This window comes from Cavia porcellus, unplaced genomic scaffold (genome assembly GCF_034190915.1).
Source record: "Cavia porcellus strain 051 isolate PalLab524CR breed Dunkin Hartley unplaced genomic scaffold, mCavPor4.1 scaffold_1, whole genome shotgun sequence".
Classification (NCBI taxonomy): Eukaryota; Metazoa; Chordata; class Mammalia; order Rodentia; family Caviidae; genus Cavia; species Cavia porcellus.
The window spans coordinates 137,840,420-137,856,318 of NW_026947484.1; the positions used below are offsets into that span (position 1 = coordinate 137,840,420).

The following is a 15,899-nucleotide window of genomic DNA, read 5'->3' on the forward strand; positions in this document are numbered from 1 at the left end:
CTTCCTCATTTTGCAGTCACTTCTACCTGCCTCCTGTCACTGTAGGTAGTTTGTTCTTGAATTTCATGAAGTTTGAATCATGCAGTACACATGTATTTAGTGTCTGGCTTTTTCAGTATAGTATTTTTAGGATAATCCATGTTGCATTTATGAGTAATTTATTCTTATCTGTTGACAAGTGATACGTTGTTGTGTTTATATATTTTGTTTATCCATTCTTTGTTTTGTTTTTTTGTCTTTTTGAGACAGGGTTTTGCTAGACAGTTCAGGCTGGCCTTAAATTTGCTTTGCAGCTCAGGCTGACCTCAAACTTACAGTGAATCTCCTGCCTCAGCCTCCAAAGTGCTAGGAGTACAGGTGCGCATCACTAGACTTGGCTCGCCATTCATTTTTGATTGTCCCTTTGTCAGATTTTTGAAAGGAATCAGAAAAAAAATGAATCGTTACCATTTGACTATACTTAAGTATCTTACATTTAATTTTTCTTTGTAATTTTGAATTTCCTTTAAATAATATCCATTTTTAATAGATTATCAAATTATTTTCTGTCTTTCAATTTCTTAATTTTAATCTGGTGCTTAAAATAGAAATGTAGGCACAAAACAGCTACAGTAATCGTGAAGACTGAAACAATGCTAAATTATATATAAGATATTCATTGAAAATGTAGAATGGTAAGTCACTTGTTTTTTTTTTAAGGGTAATTTATAGTACATTTTCTTTTTTATTTTATGGAAAAGTAGAATAATATCTCATAACAAAATAATAGAATAACAGTTAATACATTGCATGTTGTTATCTTTAAAGTAGTTACTCAGAGTACAAGTTACGGGCATAAAAAATTCTGCAATTGATATTGGCACAAAACTAGTTCATTGAGCACTAAGAATGCTAGCAGGGTAATGAACAACTCCGAAAGTTAAAACATTCTCATGATACAAGAAATTGAAGGGTTTAAAGTAATTTTACTGAAGATCTTTATGTCGTAGCAGTTCAGTAATTTGGTAAAAGAAAAATTTGCTAGCTAGGATGGATTGAGATTTTTGGTATATTTTCTGTTATAAATGGAAAGACAAGGCTGCATCCTCTGTGAGGTGATGCTGTTCTGTAAAGAAAAATACAAAACATAAATACAAGATGCAAAGCTGCTAAAATGGAACAGAAGAAACTTTTAATATGATGGCAGAATTCTCTTCAGAAATAGCACTAGAATTTCCATTAGCATAGACATAAACAAAATTTTGGCATGTCAAATTTAACAGCATATTATGTAGATAATGTATCATGACAAAATGAGTTTATCCTAGGTATGGAGGAGTGATTTAACATTTGAAAAGCAATAAAATAACTAAAAAAGAAAAACCATGTGACTGTTTCAGTAAATACACAAAATCCTGCATCTATTTCTGATCAAACTTCTTAGCAAACAAGAAGGAAGTTCCTCAACCTAATAATGGGTGCTTATGAAAAGCTTATAGCCAGCATTGTATTAAAAAACTGAATGTGTTATGAAATTCCATGTAAAAACTATGAAAAGACAAGGGCATCTACTCTTTTCACTTCTTTTTAACATTGTCCTGGAGAGTTAGCAGTGTAGTCAGACAAGAAAAAATGACATCCAAACCCGAAAGAAAAAAATAAAACTGCCTTTTTTTTTTTTTTTCCAGAACATGTGATAGTCCATATAGAATATCCAGTGGGGTTTATCAGGAAGTTAGCAGAATTAGTAAGTGAATTGAACAGGCTTGCAAATAAGGGAATCCATGTATTAAAGTTAGTCATATAGAAGAAGTAAACCCTCAGAAGTTGAGACCAGAAAGAATACTGCTTACAGTAGCATGAGGATAGAGGTAAATCTTGATAAAGTATAAAAGACTTGTGCACTGAAAACTAGTCATTGCTGAGAGAAAGAGGACCTGAGTAAATGTTTATGGTTCAAAAGACTTGATGTTTTAATTCTCCCCAAATTAATGAACTTGTACTTTGCCATTCCAATCAAATTTCCACCAGTTTTTGTTTTGTTTTTTGGGGGCGTCTTTTGGTAGAAATTGACAAGCTATTTCTAAATTTCCTATGGAAAAGCAAAAGACCCAGAATTATGAAAACAAGTTTGGAAAAAAACAAAGTTAAAAGCCTAACACTCCATGATTTCAAGACTTACTTTAAAGCTGTGATAATCAGAAGTGTGGAATCAATAATAATTGACACCTCCATGGAGCAGAGTAGAGTTCACCTGATACTGCTGGGGAGACTGTACACTGGACAGTTTTTTGATAAAGCTACAAAGGTAGTGTAGTGAGAAAGGATAGATTTTTGTATGAGAAGTGCAGGAACAATTAGATTTCTGTATTTGAAAACAAAACAAAATGGATGAGAGCACTGAATTTAAAATTTAATGATAGAATGTTTATACAAAAAAAGAATCATTGTGACCTTGGGCTAGACAGAGACTTTTTTTTACAAACAACACAAACCAGTTTTCCAATTGGTCTCAAAATTATTCTCTGATAAAGAACTTGAGTCAAAAATACATAAAGGATTCTCAAAACAATATAAGGTAACATAAAATCCAATTAAGAACTGAGTGAAAATTTAAATAGACATTGCACCCAAGAAAATATAAAGATGGCAGATAATTGCATGAAAATGTGGTCCACCTTTGCCTCTCATCTTCGTGTGCCCTTTTCCCTGTGTGTCTCTGTCCAGATCTCCCTTTCCATTCTCTCAAATGCGTCAGTTACTGCTTTTAACGGTAAAGTTAGGATGTGCCTGGCATTTTTTTAGCACATATTTAACAAAGAGTCAGATTGGTGCCTTATAACGTGCTTTAAAAACAGGGCATTCCTTGAGCTTGTGCTTTTGGTTTCTACATGATAAGCAGAGTACGCAGTTTATTGCTTTGTCACACTAAATCTGTTAGTTTCATCTTCTCTGCTGCTAGCCTGGTAAATAAATCAGTGAAGCACATCTTCAGGTCTAGGGTCAAGGAGTGAAATAGAAAGCTTTGTTACTCTCTGTTCCAGCTTTACCAGTCATAAAGTTGATATGCAGTCCCCATTTACCTCAGTGCCACATGTTCTTAGTCTCATCTACAACAATATCAGTAATAAAAAGATACACTAAAAATTTTAAAAATTATTGATTGTGGGCTTATGTCTTATGTCTTATAAGCCCAGCTAGTTACTGCGAAGATCAAGAGTTAGACCCAAATTTTCTAACTCCATAATATTGGGTAGTGAGGTTTTTTTTTTTTTTAATGTTTTAATGTGGTGCTAGAATTGAATCCAAGGCTTCACACGTTAGGCAAGTGATGCAGCACTGGGCTACAGTGCCAGCTGGGGACTCTATAGCTTTTACATTCACTTTGATGTCCTCATAGGTTGTAGATTATAATCTTCCAGATATTATAGGTAAGAATCATTGTTTTTTTGACACTTTTTAATTTCCAAGTGACTATTATGGCCTGTAGTGCTTCTGAAGAAGCCAAGATCCTTATGTTCATGTCCATAGTCCTATTATCTATTAAGAATAATTATTAAGCCTGCTGTGATTTCATAATGTTTCTAACACTTACTTAACAATTTTTCATACCAAGAACTGCAGACACTATAGCTACTAACATACTAGGAGGACTGGTGTGTAAACACCCTTTCTGTGTCCAAATGATATACTTATTTCTCTCAGTGTTTATTATTAAAGTGTGAATTAATTTCTTTTGTAACCTCTGTAAGTTGCCAAAACATGATCAATATTACATGACTTTTAAAACAATGTTTTTGAAAAATTATGTAGTGATTGATTTTTTGCCAGCATTGTTGTTTTATGTTCCTTACAAATAGTTTCTGTATAAAATATTTTATTTCAGGTGGTCTGGGCATGCACCTTACTAGATTTTCTTGTGCTATAGTCTAGAACACCTTGTTTTCATGTTTTTAGATCATTAGAGTGACTAAGGTTTATTTCTGTGATGTGTTTTTCATCAAGCTGCTCAAAATAGGTTATTGCTTTTGTCTGTATTCATAATTGAGCTCATTTAATCTTCTTGTGAATTCTAACTGAAGCTCATTTCTCCCTTATTATTTTCAGATACTTGTATCTGCTGTTTTCCGGTGATGATCTTTTACCTTTAGACCACTGGGTGTTTAACACAGAGGCTCATCCTCTTCCGGTGTTACATTTAGCCAACACCACACTTTCAGGTAATCCTGCTGTTCGATGAAGCAGCTCTGGAAGGACCATTCTTACCTGTGTTTTGTTTACATGGACTACTACAGAAACTAGTATGGAGAGGAGTCTTTGAAGAACTGGACCTCTAAGTCAAGATGACAGGGCGAAACTCTTTCTCATAAGACTTTTCAACATGTAAATATACCAACTTTGAAATTATTCCATTTTATACCTGACCAAAACATGTTCTGGTACATATAAAACAGAGACCTGATGTACTTTGATTCGTAATGAGATGGTCACTTGAGAAACAATGCCCATTACTTCTGTATTATTAGAGCAAGCCAAGAACTATAGAACACCTTGCAGGAGATAGAGATGGCCTTTGGAATGAATTATATTTTGTGTTTCCTCTCACAGTGGAGCAGCTTTAAATCAAATATTTACACATCGTTTATCCCTTTTTTATCCATTTTAATAATGGAATAAGCTAAGATGAACAAGAACAAAAGAACACTGTAACTGTATCAGTAACAAGAAGACAAAAAAGAAACAGAAGTACCGACCCTGTCTGAATTTTCATGTTCCCCATTGGATGACTAGACTGGCAGCCATTGCAGTCCCAATCTATTTGATTAAAATTTCTTGATTAAATTTAATTCACTGGGGGGCATGATCTCATAAAGAATAATCTGGAAGTCTTTCTCTTCATATGATACCATTGAAACTGCTGTTTATTGTCACCAATGCTTAGGACCCTGGGTTTGGGATTTTGTGCATGTTGTTCAGTCTGGTGTGGGTAGCATGACAAAAAGTGGGGGAAATGGCATTTTGTTGCCTTGAAACTTGTTCTTTCTTAGTGAAATCCTTGATCTTGTTGGTAAGAGATTATTTTTCTAAGCCAACAAGTCTACCAAGTAAATTTTTCCACTTTAATTTCATTAAAAAATTAAGAGTCATTCACCTTACAACTTTCTGATGCAGCAAAATTCACTATTCTATTATGCAACTTTGAATTTGCATTGATAAGCTGAATTACTTAAACAACTTATTAAAGCAAAAACGAAACCGTGAAACTTCCTTAAATATTTTATCTGGGTTGGGGACAGGGCTCTTTTATTTATCTTATCCAATGACTGAGCTTTTCACAAGTTTTTAGTTTATTTAAGAATATTTATAGAAATGGAAAGAATCAGAATAGCTTCAAAATAATTTTCAGTGATAATTGTAATTTATTACATAAAATTGGAATTTATCTAAAGGACTTTCACTTATCCTCAGTAGATTTTGCATTGATACCTATTTTTTAAAATATTACTATTTATAATTTTGGCAGAAAGGACTTAAATTTTATCAAGAGCTACAATGTAAGGTAAATACTAATGCTTATAGGTTTTCTCTTCCTTAAATTTCTGCAATAGTGCAAGACACTTTTTTCATTTCATACAGACCTTTTCCATTGGTATTAAGAAGAGTTGGAAACAATATAGTTTAATATTTACTCTAAATTTGAATGTTTCATGAAACAAATTTGTATAAGAAGCTCACTTTGGAATATTAAAGGCTTCTTTCTTGATTTGGTAATTTTTCTTTTTAAGCCTCTGTTAGCATGTAGTAGATTTAACTTGAGAAAGAATTTTAACAAATTAAACTTTTCCTAAGGATGATCATTTTACAGTACCAGTCATCATAGAGTTCTCATAATTCATCCAATGATCCGTAAATGTTGCCCACCCCAAAAGTGTTCATAGAAAACAAAATAAAGATGTTAAGCCAGTTGTATTAAGTCTTAAGAACATTAAGTTTTAGCACCAATTTTGAAATTATAAGGTCTTTTGCTTGAAAATTTTAAATTTTGAGAAAGGTAAACTGTCACTTGAGAAGAAAAAGGAGAAAGTATTTGGTGTTTAGAAAAATTTAACCTTCCTTCTAAGAATAGCACAGTTCCATTATGAATCACTGAAAAGAGATAAGTGAAAAACTTGAGTTGAAAAATAACCCAAAGCAGCTGTGCAAATGGCAACAAATTCTTTCTCACCTGTTTTAAAAGAATGCAGAGGAAAGGGACCATCTAGGCTCCCTAGGAACTCCTCAGCAGAGTCAAAACCCCACCTCTAAGCACTGTGTGTTACTGGGACCTTAACAAAAAATAGGGACATGTGAAAATAGGGCTGCTGTGATACACAAAAAGATTTGAGAGGCTGTTTTGTATGTGACAGTAAGACTAGAGCTTATCACAATGCTTCTCTCAATACCAAAGCAATGAAAGTCAGATATAAATAACTTGCCGATGTCCTGTCTTATTTTTGTTATAGGTTGTCAAAGTGACTTCCTCCAAGATCAGTCTTCATCCATATTTTGAGTAGTTTCCAAAAGTATCTTCTTTTTTCCTGTTCTTCACAGCCATTTGCATTTTTAGACCTTACTGCTCAGGTTCAGTATTCCTTGCATTTATTTATAAGACCTGTGAAAAAGCCCAGAAATACTCTTTTCTAGGTGACTCCTCAAAGAGCCGGCACCTTATCTTGTGCCTGTGGCACAGTTACTCAGAGTAATCAGTTGATGCATAAAAGGAAAACTAAGAATGTTGCACACTCTACCACATGGTGCATTTATTTTATTTTAGAGTCACATTTGTTTTGGTTCAAACCATTTTTTTTTAAATTCAAGCAGAATGAAACTCAACCTGTATGGAGTTGTTAAAACCAAGTAGGCCTATAACCAAAAAGAAGTTCCAGTGCAGAAAAGTAAGTCCCCAGTCAGGTGGCTCTTACTTTTTGGTAGCTTGTACATCTTAGTGTCTGTCTAATATCAACTTATTTCTGTCTGTGAGCAGTTGTTTATATGGAGAAGTAAAACCTGATATTGTAAGAATGCATTTTTTTATAGAATATTAATCTTGATTTTCTACGATAACACCTAGGGCAACCCAGGGCTTTACTTGGTAGATATTAACCAAGCAGTTTGAAATTTTGATTGTTAACCTCTCACGTTGTTAACCTCTCACATTCTCCATTCCACGTTGCCAAAGCCTTTGTCACCACTCCAAGTTGGTTGATACAAGATTGTGCTTGCCATTCTTATTACAGTGTAGTTTCTCCTTAAGCTTGAATTTCTTTGAATGAATGCATGAGTAAACGAGAGAATGAGTGAACACACGTTTATGGAATACCAAGTAAGTGCCAAGCATTGTGTCTGGCACCTTCAATCATTAGAATATTTTATGTAATTCAGATGACATTTTCTGTATGAGAGTAATTCATACTATTATAGAGGTTTTCCAATGTGAATCATATTACAAAATCCTTAATTTTATATTTCATTTAAATTAATTGAGGAAAAAGTTTATAATATATTTTACACAATGTGTTACTATATAATACAATTATAAATATAGTTAATAGCTAAAATCTCTTGGAAAAAATCAAATATTTGATTCTAATGCAACTTTGACTAAAGTATTTACTTAAGAAAAACATTCTTATTTTGGTATATCGCTTTATGTATAATTAAAATCAGTATTTTATAGAAAGCCTTGTTATTTTATATTTAAAAAGCTTTTGTCAATTCACAAGTAAAATCTGCAGTTATAAATTTCTTTGCTCTGGTATGCTTCCTACTAATGGTAGTACACATACTTCTTAAATAAAGAAAAACACAGTAAGACATGCCTAAATTCCAAACCATAATCCCTGATAATTTCTTTAGCCACAATTTGGCTAGCTTGTATCTTGTCCACTCTTTATGTAGATATATACATAAATATAGTATACACAGGACTTATAGTACTGTCAGTTCATAGACAGTAACTGGTTTTGAGTCACACAGATTATATAAAAAATATTTATTCACGTGTGATACAGAGATGTTTTAATCCACTTAATTTGGTTCAAGAACATTGGCGAAGATAGTTTTCTGTTATTTTAGATTATTTACATTACAATGGAGATACTCTTTTTGATCTGTATACACTCAGCAAGCTCTTTGTGTAAAGGACCAGATAATATGTGAGCCATACAGTTCTATTGCTGAAGTATGAAAGCAGCTACAGATAACGTGTAAATGAATGCATATATCTGTGTTCCAATAAAACTTTATTTACAAAAACAACTGGAGGGCTGGAGATGGCCTACAGGTCATATTTGCTGACATGATTCCACATTTAATGTGTGTAAGACTAACCTTTGGTCTGCATCTTTTCTGTGTGTCTTATTTTACGTGAATTATTGTTAAAGCAGGAAAGTGTATGTGTTAAATTGTGTGCATTTGTTACCTAAAGTTGTGTGTTTTGTTGTGTAGAAAATATATGTATTTCTGTGGACTCTAGGTTTCAGAATAATATGACTATCATGAAAGGAACAGCATTGAGTGGATATGCTATCAGACATTATCTTCAGCTTACTATTTTATGCCGTAAGTCTAAATTTTCCATGTAGAAAAGGTCTGCCTTCAAAATACTATTTTATCTCCAAATTCTGACCCTTGGTTTGGGACTCTGGATTACTAGAGCTGCAGAAATTTATCCAGTTTGATATCCTTTGAGCTCTGAGGCAAGAATATCATAGAATTCCTGATCTTGGTGCTGCTAAAAACAAATCTTTTGAAAAATTCTAGGCAACCCATTATGTGCTAGGTGCTTCATTTGCCACTTGGCAGCCAGAATTAAGACTGTAGAAGTTTACATCTCCATTAGCTCTGGCATAGCTGATTCTGAGGACTGCAGGAAAAAAAAAGAGATGTTTGTAAAAAGAAAACTCCCTCTTGCCTAATTCTCCACAGACCTTTACCAATTAGTAACATTGTTTCAAAATGTAAATATGTATCATTTTCAAGTTAAAGCTCCCATCAGACTCAACATTATACTTCTACTGTTTAACAACTAATCTATTTCAAACTTGATTTGTGCCCAGCACTTGCAGAGCTCACATAATTGCTCACAAAATTACACAGCATCATATTAGCTAGCATATACATTGCAGTGTACCATTCTGACAAACATAGTAATAGATTTTTCACTAAGAACTTTATCAGATGTTTCACTGTTTCATGAAAATTATAGTGAAAGGGAAGTGAATGACAGCCAGAGTTATATTTTCCACGTTACCGAGGAGCTGCCTTTGTAAGACTGGACCTCTTAAAGGTTGCTTTAGCTCAGTATGAATGTAAGTTTTGGTACTCAAATACATACACCAATGTTATTTGTATTACATAACAGGCTTTTAAAGAGTTGCAAATATTTTGAAGCTGTTTGAGTGCTGCAGAACTCTGTAAACTGCATACCAGAAAACTTCCTGAAGATAAGCTCAGCTCTTTGTTTGGAAAATAATATTTTTAGAAAATTTAGAGATTAGTTTTCACTTAATAAAGCAACTCCAATTTTAATTGCTGAATTGGGAATTGAAATGCCGTTCTTTATTCTCATTGATCTTGAATTCACTGCTAAAATCTTTCCCTAAAGTACTAAGTGGGGGTAAGTATAACCACCAAAATTGGAACTCACTGGCTGCTCCTGAACTGGTTTCCAGTCATGTCCTCCATAATGTGATTTTTACAGATCAAAGGTAATAATTGTATATTAAAGGTCAAATAAAGATGTTCTTTAAGTGAAAAACCTTTGTTTATCTTTCATTTTGAACACTGGTGACAATTCAGTGTCTTCCAGTATACAGGACATTTTGGAATTTACCATAACTGACAGTCTTTAGTCTATCATTCACATCCTTGACATTATAGAGAGATAGAGCTTGCTGAGAGAATGATATTTATTCCAACAGATTTTAAGAAAACAAACTTAGCTTTCTGTGCAGGTTACCCCTCAGACCTAATTTAGACTTGTCTGTGCAATCACCAAGGTGAGACATTGCCTTAGTCACTGGACTAAGTCACTGGACCTCATCCTGGCACATTAAAATCTGACCTGACCCTGCTTCAGTGATTCTTTGGCCAGTACAGGCATAACAAACCTACAGAATAATCAACTGAACTATAAGTAGTGGTTTAGTCCATCAGCACTTTAAAAGCAGAGAATATTTAGAGCCATGAACCCACAAAGCACCAACTAAGGTAGTGGTAAAGCCTTTTGAAATAACCAGTTTAGATCCTTGAGATCTAATTCATTCTGGGAGAGTGAATTTCAGCATGATGAAAATTTTAGATTTGGAATACATTGTGAGTGTCTCAAAATTTTTAGTCTTAAGTTTTCAGAAGTAAAACAGGACAAATTAAGATTATAAGAATAAAGAACTCTGAGTTACTATAATTTAGTAAAATCTGGACCTTTTTTTGCTAGTTCCCTGAGATTTATATTATTAGGTTGCAGAGAAGCTGTCTATATGCAGAGAACATTCATGTTAAGAATGTATTCCGTTGAGTATGTACCCTAACATGTTGACTAATACAAATTTCCTACAATTTTAAAGTGTGGAGATTATGTATATGTATGTGTGTGTGTGTGTGTGTGTGTGTGTGTGTCTCTGTGTGTGTGTGTATAGCAAAGTTTGATATTTTGAGCAAATACACAAAGCAGCACTAATAGTTGCGCAGTGATTGCCAGTATCTATTTCTAAAACTTTTTCAACATTCCTGTTAAGCAATAAATGACTCCCTATTCATTTCTTCCCCAATTCCTGGTATCCTCCAATCTGCTTTCTAAGACAAATTTCTTAACCCCATCTAGACTTAACCAATACAAACAAAAGGGCAGATATAGTAGGGTTTTTAGGAAAATTAAATGAGAAAAATCTTTTTATATGGCCCAAGTTAAGCTTTGTTAAGTTTAGCTTAATTTTGAGGAATGGTACAATACAGTATATGGAAAACGTTAAGATATATATGTACCAACTCCACACAAGGAATGTAAATGTACTATACAAGTACTAATTAAAATTATTGCAGGTAGAGGCATACGCTATTAATCACTCAAAATACCCCCTGCCCATGCTTCAAGTACACTTATCCCATCGTTCTTGCTCTTTCTGAAGCAGTTCTTTGGAGTTCTTTCATTGCAGTGTCTTTGTGAGGTGTGATCAAAAATACAATGAATGTCTCTGCTGAGTGCCATTAAATGGAAATGCTTAAAATAAAATCATGTTGTGCCTTCATCCACTTTACTCATTGGATGTGGTACCATGAAAATTCTGATTCTTCTCCAAAGTCATAATGGCCATGAGGGGTAAATGTTTTATATTGACTCAGGACATTGAGATAGCTGTAACAGCACAATTAATGACTCTGAAGAAAAGGACATGTATTTTTTGATTGTGTATCATTTTCATGAGCAGCAGGTTGGAGTAATAATTTTTTAAGGAACTGGGGGAAAAACAACAGCCAATAAAAACATCTAGTTCTACCAATTTATATAAAAGGAAATAAACACAAAAGGGCAAAATGAGGCTAATTAACTTTTAAGATGGGCTTTCAGTATTATTCATGGTTCTATGAAGTAAGAATTATTCTTTTAAAAGTTTAAATAAATTGATAACATGAACCAATTAGAATCAAACAGTATGCAGTCTTTGACCACTGCCTTCTTTAATGCTTTGTTTTAAAAGTTTATCTATGCCGAAGTAAATGTCAGAGTTCATTACTTTTTACTACTGAAAATGATTTCTGGTATAATATGCTGTATTTTGTTTATCCACTCACACTAGTTGATATTTGCAGTGCTCCACTTTTTAGCTCTTATGAATATGCTGTTGTGAATATATACATGCAAGTCTGTGGTTATATGTTTTTATTTGGGCATGTAGATACCTAGAAGTAGAATTGCTGAGTCATGTGATAGTTATATATAATAGTAAGAAAAACTTACCTCATGTCTTTCAGAATGATCGCTTTTATATTCGCACTAACAAAGTATGAGGGTAAGAGTACCAGTTTCTCATCCCCTACAACATTTGTTACTTTTTTATCGCCCTCCTTCATTATAGTCATTCTAATGGGTGAGACATATCATTGTAGTTTTAAAACTACTTCATAGTTTTAGTGTTGGTAAAGACATTGAGCTATGCTATTAGTTCTGCATGTGTTTGGTAAGTGATCTTTTCAAATATCTTGTCTTTTCGATGCTTTGAGTTGTAAGATTAAGATTAAAATGTAATACATATATTTATATAACAAAATTATATTTTTATTCCCTCAGGTGGTTCATCTTCAATTTTTAATTGTATCTTTTGATTACAGTTTAAAAAAATTGGTGCAGTAAATCTGTGTTATAGATTCCACTTTCTTGCCTAATCCAAGGTCACCAAATATTTAGAATTCTTTTTTCCTTAATATTTTATAGATTTATCTCTTACATTGAGGTCTGTGATCCATTCTAAATTCATTTTTCTCATCTCAGAATCTAATAACATTTTCATATGTTGATACCAGTTATCTGTTACTGAAAAGATTTTCCTTTATTAAATGGCACAGGTACCCTTGTGAAATATCATTAATATAAAGCTTTATTTTTGGACTCTTAATTCAGCTTCACTTATGTGTCTTCTCTATCCCAGTATCATGATACTTACTAACTATAGCTTTAGAGCAGTTGTGTTCAGTTGAGTAATTTTGCCCTTCATCCTTCCCAGGGACATTTGGCTATGTCTGAAGACATTTTCAATGTTAGGGCTAGAAGGAAATGCTACTGGCATGTAATGGGCTTTAAGTCAAGGACAGAGATTATACTACTTACCTTTTTTTTCTGAATATAGGCCACGTTTTACTGTTTCTTTGATTCATGACATAATATTCTAGACGTTTGTTCAATTTCTGGCCACTGTTTAACAAAGTTTTGTTAGGCTTCAGGTATACAGAAGCTAAAATAAATCTACCTTTAAAAAAGTACTGGCCTGGGCCGGGCATGGGAGCATGTGCCTGTAATCCCAGCAGTTGGGAGGCTGAAGCAGGAGGAGCCTCATGAATTGGAGGCCAGCCTAGACTGTATATTGAATTCAAGGGCAGCCTCAACTACATAGCAAGACCCTGTCTCAAAAAAAAAAAAAAAAAAAAAAAAAAAAAAAAAAAAACTGGTAGCTTATGTAATACTGTGGTGATGGAACCACACTTTCAATAATACACAGGTGCAATAGGATCCTAAAGTTAGCATAGGTTTGGAGAAAATAATAAAAGTTGGGGGTTTTTTGTTTGTTTATTTTTTGGTTTGGTTTGGTTTGGTTTTGAGACGAGGTTTTGCTAGTAGTTCAGGCTGGACTTGAAGTCACTTTGTAGCTTAGGCTGGCCTCAAAATTGCAGTCATCCTGCCTCAGCCTCATGAGTCCTGAGATTACAGGTGTGTGCCACCAGCCTGGCCACAAGAAACATTCTTGAAGTGATTAACACGGGATCTGAAATTTAAGCAGAAATTAAATTCAAAGATAAATTCGGAGAGCTATTTCAAACGGAATGTGAAATTCATATTCAAAAGTAGACAATTTTAAAACTACAGGACAATTTATTTAATGAACATAGATGCAGAAATTCTCAATAAGAGTCTGGCAAACAGAGTGCAACAACTCATAAAAAAGATCAGACTTAAGACCAAGAAGTCTTTATCCCAGGAATGTATGAGTGGTTCATCATACACAAACCAATACATATAATGTACTACATAAAAAGAGGCAACAACAAAAATCACATCATCTCAATAGACGAAAAAAAAAGTCTTCAATATAATCTGTTCATGATAAAATTCTGAAAGAAAAGAGGTATGGAAAGGCCTTATCAATCTGATAAAAGTTATTTAGTACAGACCTCCTGCAACATCATGCTCAATGAAGGGAAACTAGCAAGGCCTGGTGCTGCATGTCTGTAATCCCAACTCTCAGTAGTCTAATGCCCAAGGTTCACCGTACATTCGAGGCCGTGCTGAGTTGCCTTACTTAAAACCATTCTGAACTATGTAGCAGCTCTCTGTCAAAAAATAAACAAATAGGGGAAAACTGAAAGCTTGTCCTCAAAAACCAGAAATAAGTCCAATACTGAACTTCTGTCAGTATAGTACTTGAAACTACCTACAGCAATCAAGCAAGAGAAAAGTGATCCATAATAGGAAAGGAAAAAATCAACTTCCCCTTCCACATAAAGAATAGCCCAACTCCACATCATGAATCCTAGAACTGATAAATTCAGCAAGGTAATAGGACACCAAATTATGTGAAAAATCAATAGTGCTTAGATTCACCAATAGTGAGTCCATCTGAAGAAAACAAAAAATAGAAAAACAGTACCATGCAGCTAGCTTCAAGAAAAATTAAATACTTAGGAACTAGCAAAGAAAGTGAAAGCATATGTAACAAAAACTGTAAGAGGATTGAAGAGGACATTGAAAAACTGAAAGATAACTTTGTTCCTGGATAGGCAGAACCAATGTTTTCAAAGTGTCCATGCTACCAAAAGCAGTGTATTAATACAGTTGCAATAAAAGTACTACCAACATTCTTTACAGAACTGAAAAAAAAATGTAAAATTTATATGGAACCAGAAGAGCCCCAGAATAGCAAAAAATCACCCTAGGCAACAAAAGCAAAGCAAGAGGTATAACAACCTTGGATTTTAAACTATATTACAAAACTACAAAAAATAAAAACAACATTGTACTGACATGAACACAGACATATGAACCAATGGAACAGAATAGAGGATGCAGAAAAATCAGGCACAGTCAACTATCTGATCTTTGAGAAAGGGGCCAAACATGTATTGCAGAAAAAATTGCCTCACTACAAAATGTTTCTGGGAAAACTAGCTATACATAATCAGAAGATTGAATCTATACCATGTCTCTCACTAGAGTCTAAAAGGGATCAAAAATATTTAAATACAAATACTTAATTTACTGAGAGATGACTGGTAAAACTCTTGACATGGACAGGTAAAGTCTTTCTGGACAGAATCTCAATTGCATAAGAAATCCCAAAAATCAACCAATGAGATTGTCAGTTTTAAAAAGCTGCTGTCCAGTGAAGGAAATACCCAGAAGAATGAAGAGACTCTACAGAAGGGAAAAAATTTTTGCAAGTTACTCCTCAGCCAGACGACTAATATCTAAAAATATAAAGAAAAAAATGTTAGACCCTACCAAAATAAAAGAATCAAAAAGGGCAATTAAAATGAGAAAATTTTCAGAAGTATAAATGGCCGAAGTATACATGAAAAAAATGTGCACCATCTCTGGCCATTAGTGAACTGCAAATTAAGATAACACTGAGTTTCCATCTTACTCCAGAAAGAATGGTTTATGATCAGGAAATCAAAAATAACAAATACTGGCAAAGCTGCAGAGAAGAAGGAAGCCTTCTACATTGTTGGTGGCAGTATAAATTAGTACAACCACTATGCAAACTCATATGGAACATTCTCAAAAATGTAAAAATAAGGTTGAGCCATTAAGTGTCCTTCTAGGTATCTTCTCAAAACAGTTAAAGTGATATATGCATACTTGTGGCAGCACAATTCATAATAGCTAAATCTTGGAAGTGGCCCATGTGTCCAACAGATGGACAATGGAAAATGGAGTACTACTTTGTTATAAAAAGGAAAAATGTGAGTCATTTGTAAGAGAATGGATGCACCGTGAGACCATAATATTAAGTAAATCATACACACAAACTTAAATATTGTACATTTTCTTATATGAGAAAACCAATATATAACTTAGTAGCAATAGAAAAAAAGGTAACAGAATACAAGGAGAAGAGAACCAAGACAGGGAAGGGAAGCGGGGTAAGGGAATGTGAAGAAAATTAAAT

At 33.7% G+C, this 15,899-nt stretch overlaps 1 protein-coding gene across 7 annotated transcripts in view; it reads left to right on the forward strand.

Moving 5' to 3' along the window:
- Nucleotides 1-9,778, forward strand: part of Man1a2 (mannosidase alpha class 1A member 2) — a 156,611-nt gene extending 146,833 nt beyond the window's left edge. For all 7 annotated transcript variants that reach the window (XM_063256235.1, XM_063256229.1, XM_063256248.1 and 4 more), the window contains one exon: nucleotides 4,087-9,778. In XM_063256235.1, the coding sequence (XP_063112305.1) occupies nucleotides 4,087-4,219 (133 nt within the window). In that variant the 3' untranslated portion in view covers nucleotides 4,220-9,778. The remainder of the gene's footprint in view (nucleotides 1-4,086) is intronic.
- The last annotated feature ends 6,121 nt before the right edge of the window (nucleotides 9,779-15,899 follow it).